At 40.8% G+C, this 24,103-nt stretch overlaps 1 protein-coding gene and 1 long non-coding RNA gene across 17 annotated transcripts in view; one reads left to right on the forward strand and one right to left on the reverse strand.

Moving 5' to 3' along the window:
• Positions 1-3,136, reverse strand: part of LOC140709055 (uncharacterized) — a 76,940-nt gene extending 73,804 nt beyond the window's left edge. For both annotated transcript variants that reach the window (XR_012089386.1, XR_012089384.1), the window contains exon 1: positions 2,374-3,136. This is a non-coding gene — a long non-coding RNA (uncharacterized lncRNA). The remainder of the gene's footprint in view (positions 1-2,373) is intronic.
• Positions 1-24,103, forward strand: part of PTPRT (protein tyrosine phosphatase receptor type T) — a 1,114,373-nt gene that overhangs the window by 723,270 nt on the left and 367,000 nt on the right. For all 15 annotated transcript variants that reach the window (XM_008017080.3, XM_037983051.2, XM_037983053.2 and 12 more), the window contains exon 9: positions 15,656-15,765. In XM_008017080.3, the coding sequence (XP_008015271.3) occupies positions 15,656-15,765 (110 nt within the window). The remainder of the gene's footprint in view (positions 1-15,655; positions 15,766-24,103) is intronic.

The raw sequence follows: 24,103 nt of genomic DNA on the forward strand, positions 1-24,103 counted from the left end.
GAGAGAGAGAGAGAGAGAGACCTAGTTTAATCAAAGGAAAGTAAGCCTATCTCATTGTAAAGGACATCTTGACTATGGAATGGCAATGTGATGGGTGGAAGGAGCCTCTTACTTGGGGTGAGACATCCTGATTTTGCTGCTTTAAGATGCTATGACAGCCTTTCAGCCTTCTGGACCCACAGATCTACCAGGTGATAGAAGAAAGGGGTGATTTGGGAATTGCTTTGGAAATAGAAGAGTTTGAGCTATATCCAGGCTTCATCCACTACTTCAGTATGCAACCTTGATTAAAGGATTCACATTCTGTACACTTTAGTGCCCTATCTGTAAAATGCCTCTCTACAGAGGCTGTAGGACATGAAAGTCTATGTGTAAAGCCCTTAACCTACTCTCTGCCAAGATCTTTGCTAAGTGGTGTGTGGCGAACATCAGACATCATAGACAACTTTTTATTTCAGGGTGTTCAGGAAAAACAAAACAAGAGATCTATGCAAATTTCCATTTGCCCTGAGCAAAAGACCACTTTTAAGTAACCTCTAACCCCTCTGTAATCTCATTTTCAAACATTTCACTCTGACCACATCTCTTCTCTTTTCAGTTTATTCCCTCTAGTATTGTAGCTCCAAAAATTCAGCCCCACTAGGACTTGCTACCTTGTTCATTGCCCTCATTCCCTGCTCTACCCAGCTTAAATTCCTTGGCTGATCATTCCAGTTACATCCTTGCATACTCCTGCAACACCTCAGCCTCATTCTCATTTCCAGCTATTCACAACCTAGCTCCATCTGATTCCCTGTCTGTGCTAGGTCTTTCCTTCCGTAGCTGCTGCACACCACTGTGCTATCCACTCTCATTTGGAAGCCAGAAGCACCACTGGAACTGGCTTTTAAAGCTGCCTGGTAATACTGTCTTTCCCTGGCCCATTCGTCCTTCCGGTCTCCCAGAGAATATTTCTATCTTCAGACTTCTAGCACATCCACCTGTTCTCACTTCCACAGATGACCTTGTTACCTAATAGACTGAGGAACTGAAACCATTCAAAGAAATTCCCTCCAGCTCTCATTGTCCAAATGTTGCCCTATTCGACCTCCCCCTCACCTCCCTGTTTCTATGGATGAACCATTTGTTTTCTAAAGAAAGGCAAGTTTCTCTGCTTAATGCAGTAAAACCCACTTACTTTTTTAACTCAATGTCATTGCTCCAGCAATTGTCCCCTTTCCACCCTACATCAAAATTTCCCTTTGTAACTGGATATATTTCTCACCTTCCACACAAGCTGTATTTCTCCCAGGTTTAAAAAGACAAAAAACAGAAACACTCAGCTCTATCTTCTCCTCAAGCTACTGTTCCATCCCCTCTTTATGCATCCATTCTTTCTATTTGTTCTTGAATCCATTGAACCAGCTCAGATCCCTGCCATTCCACCAAGACAATTATTTCAAGATCACCTGTGACCTTCAAGTCACCACATCCGATAGTCATTACTCAGAGAGACAGATCCTCTTGCTTAACCAGTTGGCAATATTTGACACAGCTGGTTGTTAAATCCTCCCTAAAACACTTTTTGTACTTTGCTTCCAATTCATCACACACTTGTAGATTTCCTCCTTCGGCAGTGGCTTCTCCTCTTTGTTTTTATTTTAAAGATAGGGTTTCACTGTGTCTCCCAGGCTAGAGGGTGGTAGTGTGATCAGTTCACTGTATCCTCTGACTCCTGGGCTCAAATGGCCCTCGCGCCTCACCCTCTCCAGTAGCTAGGACATGTGGGATAGTTACATATAGGCATGTGTCATCACATATAGGCATGTGCAAGCATGCTCAGCTAATTTATTTATTTTATTATTTTTATTTATTTATTTTTGAGACGGAGTTTCGCTCTTGTTGCCCAGGCTGGAGTGCAATGGCACGATCTTGGCTAACCGCAACCTCTGCCTCCCGGGTTCAAGTGATTCTCCTGCCTCAGCCTCCCGAGTAGCTGGGATTACAGGCATGCGCCACCACGCCTGACTAATTTTATATTTTTAGTAGAGATGGGGTTTTCTCCGTGTTGGTCAGGCTGGTCTTGAACTCCCAACCTCAGGTGATCCACCAGCCTCGGCCTCCCAAAGTGCTGGGATTACAGGCGTGAGCCACCGTGCATGGCCTATTTATTTTTATTTTTACTTTTTTTGTAGAGACAGGGTCTCATTGTATTGCCTGAGGTGATCTCAGACTCCCAGCCTCAAGCTGTCCTCCCACCTCAGCCTCTCAAAATGTTGGGATTACAGTTTGCTGGTTCCTTTTAAGCAGCATGTATTAGTCCGTTTTCATACTGCTGTAAAGAACTGGTTAAAACTGGGTAATTTATAAAGGAAGGAGGTTTAATTGACTCACAGTTCAGCATGGCTGGGAGGTGTCAGGAAACTTGCAATCATGGCAGAAGGTGAAGGGGAAGCAGGGCACTTTCTTCACAAGGCGGCAGAAAGGAGAATGAATGCAGGAGAAACAACCAAACACTTATAATAACATCAGATCTCCTGAGAACTCACTCACTATCATGAAAACAGCATGGGAGAAACCACCCCCATGATTTAATTAGCTCCACCTGCTCTGTCCCTTGACATGTAGGGATTATGGGGATTACAATTCAAGATGAGATTTAGGGTGGGGACACAGCCAAACCACATCACATCCCAACCTTATTGGCCCGATTCTTGGGACTCTTTCCTGTTCATATCCACACCAGAGGTTGGCCAGGTCTTAAACTATGGGCTTTATCCACGAGAGGGTCTGTAGCAGCTACTCCATGCTGCCATTGTAGCAGGAAAACAGCCAGAGACAATGGATAAACAAATGGTTGCCACAGTGTTCCAGTACAATTTTATTTACAAAGACAGGCAGCTGGTTGGATTCAACCCAAGAGCCGTAGTTTGCTGACCCTGGATCCACATTCATTTCCCTAATTTCTTCTTCCAGTCTCCTGGCTTTGAAATCCATCCATATGTTAATAGTTTTCCCAATTGATACCTCCAGACCAGCCCTCTCTCAGCCCTCCAGAGTCATTTATCCAGCTGTCTTCTCAACCTCTCCACCTAGATTGCTAATCAGCCCGTGGAATTAAACACATTCAAAACTGAGCCTCTGATCATCCCTCAACTTGTTCTTCCCACTGTCTTCCCCATCTCAGTAAATGGCAACTCTGTTTTATTAGTGGCTCGAGCCAAAAACTTTGACTTCTCACTTGTGTCAGAACTGAGGCCCTAGCTTTTACATCTCCAAAGAAAACCCTTTTTGGCTGGGCATGGTGGCTCACCCCTGTAATCCCAGCACTTTGGGAGGCCAAGGCAGGTGGATTGCCTGAGCCCAGGAGTTTGAGACCAATGTGGGCAACATGGTGGACTCCCATCTTTACACACACACACACACACACACACACACACACACACACACTAGCTGGGCATGGTGGTATGTACCTATGATCTCAGCTGCTCAGGAGGCTGAAGTGGGAGGATTGCTTGAGACCAGGAGGTTGAGGCTATAGTGAGCCATGATTGCACCACTGCACTCCAGGCTGGGTGACAGAGCAAGGCCCTGTCTCAAAAAAGGAAAAAGAGAACCTCTTCACCTTTTATTGCTTTTGATTGAGATCCCCTGGCTTTGTACAAAGCAGCAGCCCTGCTGTTCCCCACATCTAACATATTCTCTTGGTTCATCCTGCAATATATGTCAATACCTTGACCATTTCTCACAGCCTCTACTGCTACCCCTCAGATCCAAACCACTGTGCTCTCCAACCCAGATTATTGCAGCCACCTCTAAATCATCTTTGCAGCTTCAGCTCTGGCCCCTGCGTTCTTTTCTCAACACAGCACCAAAATGATCTTGTTAAATCACAAACAAATCATATCACTCCCTCTGCTCGCAACCCTCTGATGGTTTCTCGTGTCACTGAGATTAAAAACCCAAAGCCTTACAGTGGCTCACATGCTCCAGGTGACCAGAATTCCCACTTTGGTTTGCCTCTCTGTCATCTCTTGATACTTGTGCCTCACTATGCAAATTTAGCCATCGTTCTCTTCAAATATATCAGGGAAATCCCTTCCTCAGGGCCTCTGCACTTGCCATTCTTTTTGGCTACAGCAGTGTTTTGCCAAATAACCAGGACGGTTCAAGCTTCTTCGAGTCTTTATTCCAGTGTCACCTCTCAGTGAGCTCTTCTCAGACCATGCTATTAAAAACTGGAAGCCTCCTACAGTATACTCTTTGTCCCTCTTTCCAGCTTCGGGTGTCTCCTTAGCAATTATCATCTGACGTACTGTATATTTCACTATTGTTTTATCTGTCTTCTAGAATGCATTCCACAGAGACAGGAATTTTTCCTTATGTTTTGCTTACTGCTGCTTCCCAAGCACTTAGAAAAACAGTGCCAGGTAGACAAATAAGGACACAATAAATACATTATTGAATGAATGAATTCTGAGTCCTCAGAGAAAAAATAGATTTTAAGATTATTTACCATAGAAATCAGAAGAATATCGTTGAAAGCTCAGTAAGCTATGAGAAGATATAGCTTCTATGATTAGCAATATAACATCATTCGGATAGAGCAGACTGGGGTAAGGAAATCACAGGAAATAGCAATAATCTTAATTGTCTCTACAAAAAATCAAATTAGTGATCTCCAGGCTACCCTAGAGCTGTTCTCAGAGAATGCAATGGGGCCAGGGGGAGGATCAGACATATATAGTATTCTTTGTGCCAGACACCTAGCTAAGCACTTTGTGTATATTAACATATTGAATCCCCAGGACAACCTATATAGTAGGTAGTATTTTTATCCTCATTTTAAAGTAAGGAAAGTGAGACACAGAGATGTTAAGCAGCTTGGCCAAGGTAATACAGTAGTGGGAACAGGACAAAAACCCAGGCAGTGTGGCTCCAACCCGTGATCATTGTTTAATTCCACAGTACTGCCTTTTAGGCCTCAGTGATGAAAATAAGAGTTTTGATTAGAAATGCCAATCTGATCACCGTTCTTAAACTACTGTCCTAAAGAAATACAGAGATAAACACCTTTGTACCTGCCCTGAGAACTGTAAGAGGATGCCCTGACTGCTCCTGAAAGAATTAATGCAAGACATCATGGGGGAGGGAGTCCTAAATGGGAAAGAGATGACTTTGCAGAGACTGCCTGGAAAGAAAACCCCTTAGGGAATTGGAGGAAAGGACTTCCAAGTCTATCTGCATAAGTACCTCCAACTTTGACCAACCAATGCTAAAAACAGGAGTGGGCCTTGGAGCTGGTGGATGGGAGTGGGGAATGGAGAGAGGTCAGTGCCCTGGTCATCTTTCTTTATTTGCTGGTCCATTATGCAGAGAACGAGAGCTCCCCCTCTAAGCCTACGTTCAGGGCATACGGCAAATAAGAAAAGAGGGCTTCAATGGAAGGATCTCATTGTAAAGAAACAATTACAGGAAGGAGCAGTGTCTGTGGTAACCAACTTCAGGCTGCCCCTCAAAACACCTAAAACGCCATCTTGCCATGGAGAATCTTCCTGCTGCCTAATATTTCCCTTCCTTACCTGCCCCTCATACCACTGCCCCACAGGTCAGACAGACCCCTTATCCAGCCAAATAATGCATGAATATATCTAAATTCTTTCCTTTCTCTGTGAGTTGGAAATATTTAAAATAAGGACTTGCATGGTAAGCAGCAGAATGACCCATTAAACCAGACCGTCACACACCGCTTCTTAGAAGGTTGCATGCGGAAAGGTTACTGGACAGATTTCTAAAAATGCTTTCCTTCTTATTAAAAATAACAAATCTTATAGTGCAAAGCAAATACCCCCTAACAATCGAAGCAAGGAACAATATTTTTAAAAACAAAACAAAAAGACTACTACACATGCTTAGTAAGAATATCTGAATAAATCCTGGGATAGAACATGTTCATGGAATGGAAGTTAACATTGTAAAGGTAGTAGTTCTCCCAGACTGGCCTTTGTAAAAGAGTTTAGCACTATTTACTGTTCTTATTTATTTGATGATAAACTCTATTGTGTTTAGGGACGTGTCCTTAAGGGGTGAAAACGGTAAAGAAAAGCAAGGTCAGGATATGAAGTTCAGTACTGAAAAATTAATGAGATGTTTGTTCTATGCATTTGTTTTTATTTCGCAGTAACCAAGATAAACGATGATAGTGTATATAATCTTATACCAATAAATGTAAAATTTAGGTGATATGGCAAAATATTAATGAAAAAACTTGAGTCAAGGAAAAACAATTCTGTATAGTTTTACAACAAATAAAGAAATAGATTCAGTAATTTAAACTTTTGCAACAAAGTACACATCAGTCCCGGGTGACTTTACAAGTGCAATCAGTCAAACACTCAAGGAGTTTGTAATCCCAATCTTACACACTTCATGAGAGAGGGAAAAGAAGAAGCACTTCCACCTTCAATTTATGACAAGACTGTAACCTTGATATTAAAAGCAGAAAAGCTTATGAGAAAAAATATATGCAAATACCTAAACAAAATATTAGCAAAAAATCCAAAACTGTGTAAATATGCAAAGAATAGTTTAAGAAATTAGTGTTAGTCTAACTTTAGTAAATCTGTTTGTGTAATCTACTACAGTAACATACTAAGAGACGAGAAACACATATCATCATTATAGTAGATACAGAAAAAGCATCAGTTAATTCTCAGCATGATTTAAAAAGTAAAATATTCTTGTATGCCTGGAATAAAAATGACCCCCTCAACCTGATAAAGATAACAAAAAAACCTATAAACACCATACTCAAAGATGAAACAATATCATCATTATCTTTGAAATTGGAGATGGACATATCATCATTTCTTATTAAAGACTGTATTGGTGGCTATCGTTGAAGATAATAAAATAAAAGATTGGAAAAGAGCAAAACTATTATTAACTACAGATGCTAGAATTATCTCTACATAGATAACCCAAAGAAATCTGCAAACAAATTATTAGAGTTAATATAAGAATATAGCATGTTTGCCATGACATTAACATTAAAAAGTCAATTCCATTTCTATTAACCTAACAAGTGTGTGGTATTTTCTTAAAGACATTATTTACAATTGCAATAAAAATATAAGATATTTAGTAATACATTTAACATAAGTTTTCAAGATGCACATATAACTGTATAAAGCACTGAAAGACGTTAAGGAAGGCCTAACTAAAAGATATGCCATGTTCATGGATCAGAAAACTTATTATTATAAAGACATGATATTATCTCCCAATTGATCTATAATACATACAACTAAAATTCAAAAATCAAACTTCTTTGTTTTTTTTTTGAGACAGAGTCTCGCTCTGTCACCCAGGCTGGAGTGCAGTGGCCAGATCTCAGCTCACTGCAAGCTCCGCCTCCCGGGTTCACACCATTCTCCTGCCTCAGCCTCCCAAGTAGCTGGGACTACAGGCGCCCGCCACCACACCCGGCTAATTTTTTGTATTTTTAGTAGAGACGGGGTTTCACCGTGTTAGCCACGATGGTCTCGATCTCCTAACCTCATGATCCACCCACCTTCGCCTCCCAAAGTGCTGGGATTACAGGCGTGAGCCACTGCGCCCAGCCAAATCAAACATTTTTTGAAAAGGTACAAGCTAGTCCTAAAATGTTTATGTAAGGAGAAAAGGTAAGAGTACCCAAGACGGTTTTGAACATGAAGTACAAAGTAGTAGACTTTACCAGATAACAAGACTTACACTTTATTGTTAATTAAGATGTGATATTGATACAGGGAAAGTCTAATAGAAACACTTGAATATAATAGAGAGAACATAGAAGTAGACCCATGCATATGTGGAAATGTAATTGAAGTTAAAGTTATCAGGCAGATCAACTGAGGAATTAAAAATATTTTTTGAATCTCCCTAGGATAAGGAGAAAGAATTAAAATTGGATTCTTACCTCATGTTATACATAGTAACACAATTGTAAATGAGTTGAGGACATTTTATTAAAGGAATAACTCTTAAATGTCAATGAAAATTTAGAAAAATATTCTTATGACTTCAGGATAGAGAAAATGTTCCTTGACTAAAATTCTTGTATGGGTTTATTCAGAAGCAGACCCTGAGACAAATGGAAGTAGTTTATTTAGGAGATGGTCTCAGGACACACTCATAAGAAAGAGGGAAAGTGAGACGGGAAAGTGAGACAGGAAAGGGAAGAAAGTTCATACAAAATATATTAACAAAAAAATTACCATGTAAATGACTGAGTTCTAGAACAGTGCTATTCCACGTGTGGTCCAATGACCAGCACTGACTCATTGACCCTTTCTAATCCATAACAAGACAAGCACAAAAAGGGAAAGTATTTAAAAAGAAGTTTACTATTTTTCTTTTTTGCTTTTTCTTTTCTCTTCTTTCTTTTTTTTTTTTTTTTTTTTTTTTGAGACAGAGTCACTCTGTCACCCCAACTGGAGTGCAGTGGTTTTATCTTGGCTCACTGCAATTCACTGCAAGCTCCGCCTCCCAGATTCACGCCGTTCTCCTGCCTCAGTCTCCCCGAGTAGTTGGGACCACAGGCGCCTGCCACCACGCCCGGCTAATTTTTTGTATTTTTAGTAGAGACAGGGTTTCACCGTGTTAGCCAGGATGGTCTCAATCTCCTGACCTCGTGATCTGCCCACCTGGGTCTCCCAAAGTGCTGGGATTACAGGCTTTTTTGCTTTTTCAGTTTCACTTTTACTTTAAAATTTTACTTCCCTAGTAATTTATTTTCATTGTATTTTATGATAGCATGAGTCCATGGTAGATTTGGAATTATCATTGTCATCATCAAATGGTTTCAGTGTTTGAACTAGTTTAAGAAGTGCTAGTAAAACATGTCTCAGAGTTACCCAACCAAGTAGTAAGGAAACTGGGATGTTCATCCATCACCTTCCTGTCTTTCATTGCTTTAAGGATGTTTTCAGGGCATTAACTCTCTGGCACTTCTTGCTTTCTCTATGTGGAGAACAAGTTGGCTCCCACAGCATTTAGGTAAATTCGTATTTTGCAGTAAGCATTATTCAGTGGGATATAGGCAGGCCATCAACAGTGTCTGCTACTAAATTTGTCTTTCTCTCTCTTTCTCCCATACAAAAGCTAAAATCTGATCAGTTTGAGTACGTTAAAATTAAGAACTGATCCATATTCAAAGGTAACATAAAGAGAAACACAAGACACAAAAGAAGTTTTTCAGTAACACATATAGCCAATACAATAATCAGTATCAAACATATACAATGAATTTTTACAGATCAACAGGAAAAGGACGGTAATGTCCAACAAACATTAAAAGATGCTAGTAAATAGGTAAAAGCATATAAAACCTTAGTGAAGTATCATTTTATACTTACCAGATGGTCTAGAATTTTAAAAACTGATAATACCAAATGTTAATAAAGATGTGGAGAAGTAGTAACTCTCAGAACATTGCTTGGGGCAGTGCTACCACCACTTTGGAAAACAGTTTGGCATTACCCTGTAAAAACAAAGACAGATATGCCCTTGGGTCATAGGAATAGACCCCCTATTCCTAAGTGTACCTTGGTAAAATCTTGATATATGTTCAACCAAATATACAAAAATATTCTAACAAATTATATTCTAAGAAAACCCCACCTAGATACAACTCTAAAGTTCATATACTATAGAATGGTGGAATAAATAAGAATATATTCATAAAATGGAGATGAATTAAATACAACTATGTGCATCAAAATAGGTGAATCTCAAAATGATGATGAGTGACAAATGCAAATCATGTAATAGAAAACACTCAATCCACATAGATTTAAAAGAAACCAAGAAAAACTAAATGATATATTGTCTTGGGATATATGTATATATTTAGAATTCCAAATAAAAATAAAGAGAATGATTAAGAGAAAATTCAGGCCGAGTTCAGTGGCTCACACCTGTAATCTCAGCATTTTGGGAGGCCAACACAGGCAGGTTACCTGAGGTCAAGAGTTCAAGACCATCCTAGTTAACATGGTGAAACCCCGTCTGTTCTAAAAATACAAAAATTAGCCAGGCGTGGTAGCAGGTGCCTGTGGTCCCAACTACTTGGGAGGCTGAGACAGGAGAATCACCTGAACCCAGGAGGTGGAGGTTGCATTGAGCCAAGATCGTGCCATTGCACTCCAGTCTGGCCAACAAGAGTGAAACTCTGTCTGAAAAAAAAGAAAAGAAAAATCAGGATAGTATCTGTAGTACCTGTTTTTATTTATTTATATATTTACTGATGGGGAAGGAAAAAGGAGACAATAGTGATGGCCATAAAAAGTGCTTCGATAGTACAGTAGTGTTTTATTTCTTAGAACAGATAGTGGGCACATGTGTATTTAATAATTATTCTTAAACTATTCATACATTATTATGTATACTTTTTAATGTAATGCAAAACACTATAAAAGAAACTTTTTAATATAATACAAAACAATGTGAACAATAACAAAGTCCTAGAAATACAATTTGTAAGAAATAAAAGGAAAATATTTTTAACTGAGGGGCATAAAACGAAGCATTAATACATGAAGATTTATATGGTTTACTGGATAGAAGGACTCATGTTACAAAGTGATACTCTCTGCTTCCCAAAAAAGAGAAAAAAAGTGCAACTGCAGTAAAATTTTTGATGAAATATAATTAAAATTTTATAAAATTATTCCTCAATTCTTCTGGAAGAATACATGGGTAGGGATACCTCAGAAAACTTTGCAAAAGAAGAATAATAAAAAGACTTGTTCTACCAAGTATCAAAACATGTCATCTTAATGCAATAGAGAAATACTGTCACAGTAAAGGCTACAACTCAGTGAAATAGAACAGAAAACCAAACAACATATGCTAGAATATAAAATAATTTAATATGGTGGTAAGATGGCATTTTAAATCACCGGGGAAAGTTTTGACTGGTCAATTAATTGTCCTTTACAATTGAGAAAATTGTAGGGAATTCTAGTTAGATTTCTACCATGTATAATATACACAGTAATTTCAGAAATATTAAAGTGTCAGGTATAAAAAGAAAAAGATGGGAATAAACCAGAAAATAAATAAATTATAAAACAACTATTCATCTGTCCTTTCCATTCATCTGATCTGGTGTGAAAAAGATAATTTTCTCCAATTTGGAAAGACCAAGATCTATTAGCTTGAGTTTTATGCTCACAATCTTCATCAGATAGACCCTTCTTATCGTCCATCAAACAGACCCTCCTCAGTTTCCACCAGATAGACCCTCGGGTGAATGAATAGAATTTTCATCTCTCTATTCTGCTTACTTTCCACTCTCCATGATTAAAGCTTCTCCTCTCTTTCCAAATTCTTGATGCAATTTGTCCCCCACTACACTTTTGGTCGATGGCTTCACCCCACTTCTCAAGAAAACAGAGCCATTCGGACACTTCAGTTCCTCCCTACAAAGCATTAGCACATTTTCTTCCTCTCCTCTTCTCTCACAAAACAAGAGAACCCTCCTTTCAACCCACCCCTGCCCTTGCTTTCAGGCCCCTACCACTGTCAGTTATCTCCTCTCTCTTTCTCACTCTTCTCCTTCTTTCTTCTATTTTGAATTTTGTTTTGTTTTGTTTTTGTTTTTGTTTTTGTTTTTTTTTGAGGTGGACTCTCACTCTGTCACCAGGCTGGAGTGCAGTGGCATGATCTTGGCTTAGTGCAACCTCTGCCTCCCGGGTTCAAGGAATTCTCCTGCCTCAGCCTCCAGAGTAGCTGAGACTATAGGCACGTGCCACCATACCCAGCTAATTTTTGTATTTTTAGTAGAGACGGGGTTTCACCATGTTGGCCAGGATGGTCTCAATCTCTTGACCTCGTGATCTGCCCACACTGGCCTCTCAAAGTTGTGGGATGACAGACATGAGCCACCATGGCTGGCCTCTATTTTGAATTTTTTCTCTTGATTGCTTTAATCATAACCTCTCTTATCTTTAAGAGAGTCATGATTTTGGCTCCATATGTCATTCCTGTTATGTTTTGAATTCCCCTCCTTTTCACAGCCAGTATTGTTTACTTGCCTCACCTCACCTTCCCCTCTCCTCTCAACCCTCTTCAGGATGACCTGTGATGCCAACATTCTCCCTTAAATTACTCTTGCTGGGCTCACAAGTCACTTTGAGGACAGTAGGTTCAATGGGCAAGTTTAAAACCACATCTTACTTGACTACTCAGCCATATTTGTGACTGCTGAGCGATACCTTCTTGAGCCTCTTTCCTTCCTGGGATGCTATAATGACAGCTCACCTTCCTGGTTTTCTGGTTGCCTCTCTGAACACTGACTCCCAGTTTCTCCATTCGTTTTCCTCCTAATTGTTAATCCTGGAGTTCTTTTTCACTTAGTCTTAGACCTATTTTTTTTTTTTCTCTCTGCTCTATACTCTTGCCATCTATTCCCTGCCCACGGTTTCCGTTTCCAAACATTGGCCCCAGTCTTCCCATATCCAACTGCTACTCAACATTGCCACTTGGATGTTCTATGTATACCTGAAATAAAGTATGACAAAAACCGAGCTCACCAGCTTCCTCTCCAAAATCGGTCATCCTTTAAGGCTCCCTCTCTATAAACAGCATTCTGACCCCCCAGTTGTATAAAACAAAAGGGTTACAGTTCTCCATGACACATCCCTTCCATGCTTCACTCTTATCTGTCACCATCAAGTCATGTTAGTTTAGCATCCCCTAATCTCCTGCACAGTCCATTGATCTTCCACATTGCCATCCTCTGAACCCAAATCTCCTATACAATCTATTTCTCTTCTACCCTACTGTCATTCCAGTCCAAGTTACAATTCTTTCTCCCCGGGATGACAACGACAGCCTCCTAACTGATTTTTCTCCTTCCACCCTTAACCTCACAAAGCTATCCACCACACTACAACACCTCCTCCCCATTTCGCCCTGGTGACTCTGTTTATCCAGCAACTCTAATCTGTGTGCCATTTAATATCCTAACTTGCCATTCTAGGTTTTTCCCTGCTTTTAATAATTCTCCTAGTACCATATCCCTTTATGTCAGAGTCCTGATTTAAAAAAAAATGTAATGAATTAATTTTGAGTATAATCATTTAATGTCTGTCTCTCTTTCCAGAATACAAGCTTTATCATGGATAGAGCTCACCTCTATTTTGTTGTTATTGGTGCATCGCTACTGTCCATCACTGTCCCTTGATCATATTAAATACATAATAAATATTTCTGGAAAGGAAGGGTGGATAAGGGAAAATAATAGGATACCTGACTAATTAAAAGCTTCTGCATACATAAACGATTTTAAAAGCCAACAAAACACTGGCAAAAATATATTTGCAACCTATGCAAGAAAGCTTATGTCCTTAAAATGAAATTACAATTACAAGCCCGTAAGACAGAGATGAGCAGAAATGAAGAGCCATACAGGAAAATGAGCACAAGGTATAGATAATTTGTTCATAAAAGAAGCAATGTAAATGGCTCATTAAACTAAAAACAAAATCTGTACTCTCCAGTATTCTAAAAAAGATACACATACACATGCACTTAATTTTTTAAATAGTCAGTGTTGGCAAGAACAGACATAGTCTTCTGCTGGGGAGTCCAGAATGGTACAAACTTTCTGAAAGGCAATCTGGTAATATATGTCAAAAGCCTTAAAAATAAAATAGTTCATTTACTTTGGCCCAGTAAGTTAATTTCCGAAGCGTTAATCTTAATGGCTATCTGCAGAGTTGCATACAGACTTACCTATAAGCATGCTCATTCCAGCATTGCTCAAAGTCATGAAGAATTCAAACCAACTTTAATGCCCAGTAATAAAGGATCAGTGACTATAAAGGGGCAACGCCCTCTCTAAGCAGCCATTAAAATGTATGACCCTAGAGAACACCCAAAGATTTTTTTTTAAGTCTGCAATTTCTTTAGTGATAAAATAAGGTCACAATGCAATATGCACAGTAGGAGTTACCGTTTTTAAAAAATTATATATATATATATATATATATATGAATAGGCATATCTTTTTTTAAATAAAATTTTATATGCGTAAAAAGATTGGAAAATATCTTTGAACATTTGAATTATGAGTAATTTTTTTTTCTTTGTCTAACCTTTTTATATATTCTTAATATTCAACAAATTCTGTATATCATGTCCATAATGAGCAAAACTGAACATATTTTAATTTAACAAAGGAGAACTGATTGCAACATATGGCCAAGGCTATATGTAGAGAGGCGTAGCATGATGATTAAGAGTATATGCTTTAAAACTTACAGACAGGTGTTTAGCTCCCTCTTTACAACTTAAGAGCCATATGACCTTCAGCAAGTTATTCCATTTTCTCTGCCTCAGTTCTCTTATTGACGCAAAGGAGATAATACTTACCGGGCAGAGCTGTTCTGTCGCTTAAGTGAAATAATGTAGGTAAAATTCTAGTCCAAGTGTAAGTGCTTAGTGAAAGTACCTGCTTTTATAATGCCAAAATATAAATAGATCTGGTAACAATTTACTGAAATTCATTATTTCTAAGGGGTTATGGCAGAAAGTTTGGGGAATAATTTGTTTTCTGGCTCACCATCTTCCAGACTGTTGTAAGAATAGTGAAATCCAGCAGGAGGATGCTGGCAGGAAGGCTGACCAGCTTACAGAAGGAGCCCCAGGAAAGGTTGCAGTCATTAGGGCAAAATGCTGGCATAGGTCATTCATTCACCTATTCATTCAACCAGCAAATAGTTATTATGCGTCTACTTCATGCCAGGCATTGGGACTCAACAGCAAGTCAAGCTAGCTGCCTTCTTGGAGCAAGGCATGCTTCTTCTAATTGGATTGGGGTTTCAAGCCACATAGTTCATGTTGATTCAGGAATTAGTCAGGAAACTGACGAAGCACTTCCTAAAGTTAGAGAAAACTTGGCAGAGTAAAGAAAATGATACTTGGTAAGATGACGGGAAGCTCACTTTGCATTTCTCAAATACAAATCCTAAAGCAAGCTTGTCCAACCAGCGGCCCCTGGGCTGTGTGCAGCCCAGAATGGCTTTGAATGTGGCCCAATACAAATCCATAAACTTTCTTACAATGTTCTGAGATTTTTTTTGTAATTTTTTTTTTTTTTTTTAGCTCATGAGCTATTGTTAGTGTTAGTGTATTTTATGTGTGGCGCACAACAATTCTTCTTCCAGTGTGGCCCAGGGAAGCCAAAAGATTAGACACCCCTGAAGCAAAGACCTCCTTTCAGATTCCCACCTCTGGCAGAACTGGAAACTGCTCGTGTCCTTTCTACCCTTATCAGGTTCAGTTCATAGACCGACTTGCTCAGTCTGCTGATGAAAAGCCTGATCAGCCTTCTGAAAATGGTCAGCAAACTATGGCCTATGGGTCAAATCCAGCCCATTGCCTGTTTTCATAAATAAAGTTTTATTGGAACACCACTGTACCCATTCATTTATGGATTATCTATAGCCATTTTTGTGCTAAAATGACAGAGTTGAGTAGTTACAATAGAGAATGTACAGCCCATCAGACCTAAAATATTTACTGTCTGGTTCTTTATAGAAACTTTGTCAACCCCTGTTCTAGGTTAGTGGGGCTAGAGAAATGATGTGGAAGGTGACGTCAAGTTCATAACTTTTCCATTCTGTAGTTCCAGGAGCTGTTCCTCTAGAATCCATCCAAGGGGGACCCTTTGAGGAGAAGATCTACATCCAGTGGAAACCTCCCAATGAGACCAATGGGGTCATCACGCTCTATGAGGTAAGGAGGTCCCTTGTGCTGCATCCATTGGCTTAGCTTTATTCAAGTCACTTCAGCCTGACATTGGTGAATATCCATTCCACTGAAGGTATAAAGGTGAGTAAGACGTGACTTATAAAAAGGTTTCTGACAGTACAGTGGGGGCTGGGTGCGGTGGCTCACTCCTGTAATCCCAGCACTTTGGGAAGCCGAGGCGGGTGGATCACCTGAGGTTGGGAGTTCAAGACCAGCCTGACCAACATGGAGAAACCCCGTCTCTACTAAAAATACAAAATTAGCCAGGCATGGTGGTGCATGCCTGTAATCCCAGCTACTCAGGAGGCTGAGGCAGGAGAATCGCTTGAACCCAGGAGGCGGAGGTTGTGGTGAGCTGAGATCGTGCCATTGCACTCCAGCCTGGGCAAAAAGAGTGAAACTCCATCTCAAAAAAAATAAATAAATAAATAAAAGAAGACAATACAATGGGGTGCAAACATAATGGCGCACAGTGGAACTGTCTTGGTAGCCCCAAGGACAAAGAAATTTGTATATACCATGCATTGAAATGACAGTGGTGACAACTGACCTCATCCACGAAGGAGCCAAAACCCAGGGAGTCAGATTGTTCGTATGTAGAAGAGAAGGCCCAGGCCTGCCAAACAGTAGTGAAAGTTCATCTGGGAAACTGCAATACCCACATGACGCTCACTCTATGAATATCGGTCCCTTTGCTTTGAAAAGAATCCCAATGTTATTCTCTGCAGCAGGAACACAGGATGCTTGAGATGTAAAATGCTGTGTGTCCAAGGCATATTTTGTCATCCAGGTGATGGCGTCCAAAGCCCCCCTTCCAAGCATTAGCAGAGCCTTACCGTATCAGAGATGAACCAGAACCTACTCAGGCAGGAATGTACCCATCAAGCCAACACAATGTGCCTTCCAGAAAAGTTGCATAAATAAGACAAACTGTATGAATGTTTATTGCAAAACAAAACAAAACAAAATCTCCAACAAAGGTGATATAGCTAAGATTCAAGTACTGGGATGTGAGTAAGATTGAGCCTCCTTCCACCCCTTGTGTTCTTACACATCATAAGATTGCGATACTAGATCAAATGGAAACCCATAGCAATGCAGAGGGAAGGGCATGGATACCAAAGCTGGAATGATGTAGCCTAGTGTCCTAGTAGCTCCACCTTCTCCTGAGTTACCTTTGGTAGCGTCCTCCTCTCTTTAAGCCTCATTTTTCTCATCTGTAAAATAAAGGTGGTAATTACTTCTTCAGGGTTTCCCTAGGGAGTCTGACGAGGGGGAAACACACAAGCATCCCAGACCAAAACATGTACCACAGGCCCATGAAGAGACTTAAGCCACTGAGTGCTCATGCAGAAGCATGCATGTATAGGGAGTGGGCTTGGGGGGAAGAATATTGCTGCCATAAGGAAAGGTGAGCTCTGGGGAGGAAAGTCAAGGAGTATTTGATGAAGGAAAAGTACTCAAGATTAATCTAACAGACTCATAACTTCTCTAGAGAGTCATAGATGGTCCTGAGAACTCTCTGAGGGAGATTATCCAACATGTACAAGGTGCTTAAGAAAACAACTTATCTCACTAAAAGTAGCATTCCTCAGGAGAGCTAACATCTTCCTCTTAGAAATTGCAGGGAGCTTGGTGCAGCTCTCAGGATTACCACATGGAAGGCGGAAACAAACACCCATCCCCACCTCTTATGAGCTTTCTCAGGCCACACGCTTGGGAGAAGCTTTCTTCCTGGGGAGTACCCTAAGAGGAGGGCAGGTACTCATACCAATACACCTTGCCTAGTACGTTTTCAAAACCTCTTTGGGAAAGACAGGGACTGGAAAATTAACTGAAACAAAATCCAATCACTTCAAATCTACATGCTATTCTTTGTAAAGCAGAGACCGCAGTCACACAGACACATACACAGACACATACACAGACACACACACACACACACACACACACACATTTAAATGAAATGAAGATCTGTTGTGCCTGGCAAACTTTTCTTTGTAAAGCAGAAGGAAAGGACCCTTGATTTAGGAAGTGAAGTTACTTGGTACTGTTATGTAAAAGACGCTCTGTGCCAGATGTTGAAGACTTTTGGAATTCACAGGCCAGTAGCATTTAAAAAGCTTTGGGGGAGTAACCTAGGGTAGTTCAACATCTCTTATTTACATCATTTTATAAAAGACATAATTCCAAAAATATAGAAAGGAGATAATTTCAGAATAAAAGTCCATCCTTCAAATTGAATAAATTTATGATGTTTTACTAACTCATGACAGTCACATTAATTTTTCTAATTTTGCATTGGATTGATGGCAACTTTGTCATGGAAAAGCCCTGGTCCTTGTACATACCTGCATTTGGAAACCACTAGTGTAGGGTGATGCTGCAGGTGGAGTCATATCTCTGCACAGATTATTCATTGAGAGTAATATACTTTTTCCTCTAGTAGGGTGATGCATTAGACTGGATCTTTGAGAGCAATATACATTTTCCTCTAGTAGGATGATGCATTAGATTGGATTAGAAATATCATGATTAAAATTCCATGATAAGAAGAAAGAAACAGAGGGAGAGCAAGAGTTCAAACACAACTGTGAGTTAGACTCTGTGTTTGAGTAGAACCTCCTGTAATTGAGGCATTATTATATAGTGCAGTCTCTGAAGCCCCACGCACAAAGGTGGGTACAGATTAGAGCAGCATGTCCTTCTCACTTCCGTGTGAATCCGGTGCCTTGTGGATTTTCAGAGATCAGATGCCAGGGATGTTGGCATTCCCATGGATTCTATGGGAGACAACTATGATGAAAGATATCTTCAAGTAGCTTCTTGGCTGTGACTTGGGCTATAATTGCAGAGAACCACAACCAGAGTATTGTAACTGATTGACTTGTTGGTAAGCATTTGAGGCTACTTTTGGGGAATATGCCAAAATTATTGAGGGATGCTGTAAAGACAGCTAAGAAGGTTATAGATTTAGGCCATTGTATTGTGAGCATAAACATGAGTGTGGTCATGTGTATCAAAAGCTAGTGAGGCCTAAGAAAAGAAGGATGGTGACATTTGAGCCCATATAGCCTAGATCTGAATCCCTGCTCTGACATTTACTTGCTCTGTGACCTTGAGTACATCAAGTGGCCTCTCAGAACCTTAAGTCTTTTATCAGAAAAATCAAGGTAATAATAAAATGGCCTTATAGGATTACTCTGAAGATCCAATTAAATGTAGGTTTTGCACAGTGTTTGGCATTTAGAAATAACATTATAAATGTTAGCTGTTATCATTACATAAAAATGAGGAAATTGAGTGCAGAGGGTTAAAATGAAAAGACCAAGGTCATATTACCCAGATGCCAAACCCAGGACTCCTAAATGCAGGTACAGATGTCTTTCCCCTTGCTGCAACTTAGCGTGGTCCATAGACCAGCAGCATTAGCATTACCTGGGAGCTAGTTAGAAATGTAGCAGCTCAGGCCTCTCCAGTTTAACAAGATCCTTGGGTGATTCCTATGGGCATTACGGTTTCAGAAGCACTGTTCTGGAAAATACTACTCTTGAGAAACTTTTGGCAATTGATAGAAGAGTATGTTCTCTTGAGTAGAGAGATGAGAAGTACCTGTTACTCTGGGCTCAACCCAATCCGGTCCCAGACAGTAAGCAAGAGACCTTGCTTTTAAAAACATTTATAACAAAGCATGTGTTTATGAGGCAATTTACAAATTTAATTAGATGAAACCAATTTGATTTTTTAAATTAAGTTCTAGTTGTAATTTCAAGAGAGAAATTCATAAATTACAAATTACCCTCTTCTGGCCTCAAAAAAGAATATTTTATTACAAAGAAAAGTAGGATAATGCAAATGGAAGAGAAATTCAGGATTATCTGTGGCCTCTTATATACAACCTTAGACTCAGCAAAGTTAAAAGCAGAGAAAAAGAAAGGGAGGGGAAGGAGGGAAGTTTCATTATTTTAACTATGTTATTGTTAAATATAGCAGGTCCAAGTAGTTAAGATTAAATTTCCTTCTGCACATGTCCAAGTCACAACCTCTGGGTGCGTCCTTGGACAATTCTGTTCCCTAAAATGTGAGTGGCTTTAAGTCCCATTCTGTCTGCAGTCTTCAGTCCTCTCTTTCTGATATGAAGTAAGTGTTAAACTGTTCTAGGCTTCAGCTGGGTAAGAATGAAGGGGAAAATAAATCTGTGTCAAACCCACAAAATCAAAGATTCTACATCATTTTTGAGTTTCTTTGCTGTTTAATTCTTGCCTATAAGCCAGCCAAAATCTCTGAAGGTAAAGTAGTGATGACATATGAATAAAAACAGCAAGTGCAAAGGCCCTGAGGTGGAAATCACTTAGGCGTGTCTTAAAAATACAGTAAAAATGAGACCAGAGTGACTGGGGCTTCCTGAGCACAGAGGACAGTGATGAGACCATGTGGGGGAATGGGTGGTTAGGGCCAGGGATGCCAGGACACCTAGAACTTGCATTTTATCCTGATAGGAATGGAAAGCCCTAGGAGAGTTCTACACAGAGGAATGAAGGGATCCAATTTATATTCTTAAAAAATCATCCAGCTGTTGTGTGGATAAGAGATGGTGGGCACACAAGCATCTTGGAAACATCTGGAAAATGCACCAGGAGGCAAGGACATTTCCATCATCTATGATATTAAAATGAACTATTTATTAGAAGACCTTGTACCTGGGCAGAAGATGTGAAATCTTTGTTACAGCTGCCTTTTTACTGCTGCTAACCCAGCTTTGACACCCTCTTTTCAGTAATGAGTTCTTATCTTGATGAGCACCCTGGAGCCACGGACCCTTAGATCCTGGGCCCACCTTCCCTGAAAGGTGGGCCTATTACTGCTCCAGGGCTGTGAAACAGTCTCATTCTGCAGCAGCCTCAAACTCTCTCTCTGCCCACTGAAAGGGGTGCTCAGAATCCTTGTCAGAGCCCTCTGGTTCCAGTGTCATCTGAGCTGCAGCAGGAAATATTAAGATGAATTAGACCATGGCCTCAGATATTTGGGAATTTGCACTTGAGTGGGAGATGCAGAATGCACTTCTATGATCATTCCCGTAACAGAGTGACAGATCATGCACAGATAGAGGCAGCACCAATGGCCTTGTGTCCAGAAACTAGCAGCATTAACATCACTTGCAGGCATGTTAGAGGTGCAGAATCTCAGGCCCCAGCCTGGACCCACTGAATCAGAGTCTTCTTAACAAGATCCCCAGGTGATTCGTGTGTATGTTAAAGCATAAAAAGCACTGGTTTAAGAGACATTCTCAAATCTCACAATCTTGATCTGTACAAGAGGGTGGTAGAAGTGGCAAGGGTATATCAACTGGTCTGGAAAGCTCTGCCTGGTGAATGCATTGTAGTCATTGCATGAATAATGTGATTATTTAATGCACCAAGGAATATTCCTGCTCACCGGAGGCCCAAACAGGTGAGTATTTACATCAGGAATATGGAAATCATGACATCTGCATAGACTCTTCCAGAACCCTCTTTTGGGGTTGATTAAGGCATCAGGGTTCCCTAATCAGGGTGTGGATGTGCAGAAGGGCGGTGTGGCCTCTCTCATTCTGACTCAGCTCTTGGGAACAACCACGACTCACCAAGAACACAGACCATCGCAATTGCAGACAGGCACTTATAGCCAGAATGAGGTCACCAAGGGAAGCAATCCAACCAAACAGTTGTCTGAAAACCCTTCAATAAAATCATTCAGAGACAAGCTGTTCAGAGTTCATGGAAAACAATAATCAATATGTGTTTCAATGCAATTAATTGTACTCGTCTTTGTCCAAAAATAAAAATCACACAGCGTGAGGGAATTGGGCCAGAAGATGTTACACTTGCAACTGGGTTAACGAAGTGTGAAAATATTTAAAATTCAGACATACGAAGCCTCCCAGTAAGCCTTTCTGTTTAGCAGTCAAAATCACCAAGTTTCTAATTACAGTGTATAAATCTGAGAAGCTTAAAGGGAATGAGAAGACCCTAATGAGGCAGGAATGGGTGTCTTGATTATGCTAGAGTTGATTGGCATTTATCTTACAAGCTATTCTAGGTGCCTGGCGTTCAGAGTTAAATAAAACAGACTTCGCTCCAATAAAACAAGGCGGCATTCCTGTATGGGAGCGCCTTTAAAAGGTACAATAGGTTGGAGGGTTTGTCAATATTTTTTCAGCGCACAGATGGTTGGATTCAATCTGAACAAAAAGCACAGGCCCCAGGAATCAACCAGCCATCAGAATGCATTACAAGGAGGCTGGAGCGTCTTCTGAGACAGTTCTGAACAGAATGAAAGCCAACACAGACATGGATGGAGAGAGGGACCAGCTGGGTGGATAGGCTCACAAGGAAGCTCTTAAAGACCAAAGCCCAGAGAAGGTTCCTGGCTCTGGATGGATGGATGAGCACACCTCCTCCCATCCTTCAGCTTTGCTGCACTGACCACTCAGGGCTCACTAACCCCAGACTGGCTCATGACTCTGGTCCACAGAGGAGCAGTGTGGAGAACGGGATGTGGTCCAGATGGGCAGGAGGTAGTCTACGCAGGAGGAAATCAGCTGGATTGTGACTAATACAGCCCGCAGCAAGAATTTGCATAATTCAAACTGGATCTATGTTAATTAGGACACATGATTTGCATAATGCAGGCCGCTATTGAGTATAACTCGAGCCAGACTGGTAACAAGGAAAAAAGCTCTCGTTTCCTCTAAATTGTTCAAGCCAGAAATGTGAGCGTCATCCATTGCCCCCAGCAGCCACACAGCTAATCTGCCAGAAAGTTTGATTATTTCTCTTGGCAAAATAGACACAGGTCAGGCCACATGGCACCATCTCCACTGCCACATCCTGTTCTGAGCCCCTCCCTCAGATGCCTGGAGCATTTCAGTTCCTCCCTGCCCACCCCCCTCCACACTTCACCTGTTCCACATGTCCACACTGCAGCCAGACAGAACATCTTAAGAGGTGGATCTGATCCTGTTCCTCATCTGCATTGGCTTCATCTTAACTTCAAGGTACTGAATGATCTGGCCCCGGCTGCCTCTCTAACTTCACCTGCCACTCCTCTTCCCACTGGTGACTGCAGTCCAGCTCCTTCAGCCTCCTGGCATTTCCCAAGCTCACCCAGTCCCTGGCAGCCCTCACCACTCTGTGTCATTCCTTCTGCCTTTAATACTCTTTACTGTACGTTCCTCGGGACTGGCTCCTTCCTTTTCTTCACCTCCAAGAGGCTTTTTCCCTCCCCTGTCCACTTGATCCAAAACAGGTTCCCCTCTATTTCCTCTCTTAACAACTTGCTTTCCTTCGTACCATTTCCACAATCTGCACTTGTTTTGTTTGTGTACTACAGTATCATCCAGCCCCGCAACAGACTTGAACCCTGGTGAAGGCATGGGTCCTGTGTTGGGGAATTTTATGTGTCAACTTGGCTGGACCACGGTTTGACAGACTGGTAGTCAAACCATACTTTGGATGGTTTTGTGAAGGTGTTTTTGGATGAGACTGACATTTACATGGGTGGACTTTGAGTAAAGCAGATTGCTCCCCATAACGTGGATGATGCTTCATCTCATCAGCTGAAGGTCTGAATAGATGAGAAGACCGAGCTCTCCTGCGTAAGAGGGAATTCCTCAGCCAATGACTTTCAGATTGGAACTGCAACATCAGTTTTACCCTGGTCTCCAGCCTGACAGCATTTGGTCTTAAAATAACTAATACACGCTGGGCGCGGTGGGTCCCGCCTGGAATCCCAGCACTTTGAGAGGCCGAGGCGGGCGGATCACGAGGTCAGGAGATCGAGACCATCCTGGCTAACACTGTGAAACTCTCTCTCTCCTAAGAATACAAAAAATTAGCCGGGCATGGTGGCAGACACCTGTAGTCCCAACTACTCAGGAGGCTGAGGCAGGAGAATGGCGTGAACCCAGGAGGCAGAGCCTACAGTGAGCTGAAATCGTGCCACTGCACTCCAGCCTGGGAAATAGCGTGAGACTGTGTCTAAAAAAAAGAGAAAGAAATAACTAATACAGGCTATATTTATTTTTGCCTTTCAGTGTGTCCTGAGGACCTAAAATAGTAGCTTTCACATAGTGTATACTCAATAAATATTCTTTGGATAAATGTATGGATTTATGCTTTATCTTAGCAAGGGGTAATGATGATTATTTTAGTCTAACTAATTTAGTTGTTCTCAAGCCTGGCTGAAGATTAGAATCACACCTTGAGATACCTTCTGCTTAATTTTGCTGTGAAGCTAAAACTGCTCTAAAAAATAAAGTCTATTTTGGCCCGGTGTGGTGGCT

Source organism: Chlorocebus sabaeus, chromosome 2 (genome assembly GCF_047675955.1).
Source record: "Chlorocebus sabaeus isolate Y175 chromosome 2, mChlSab1.0.hap1, whole genome shotgun sequence".
Classification (NCBI taxonomy): domain Eukaryota; kingdom Metazoa; phylum Chordata; class Mammalia; order Primates; family Cercopithecidae; genus Chlorocebus; species Chlorocebus sabaeus.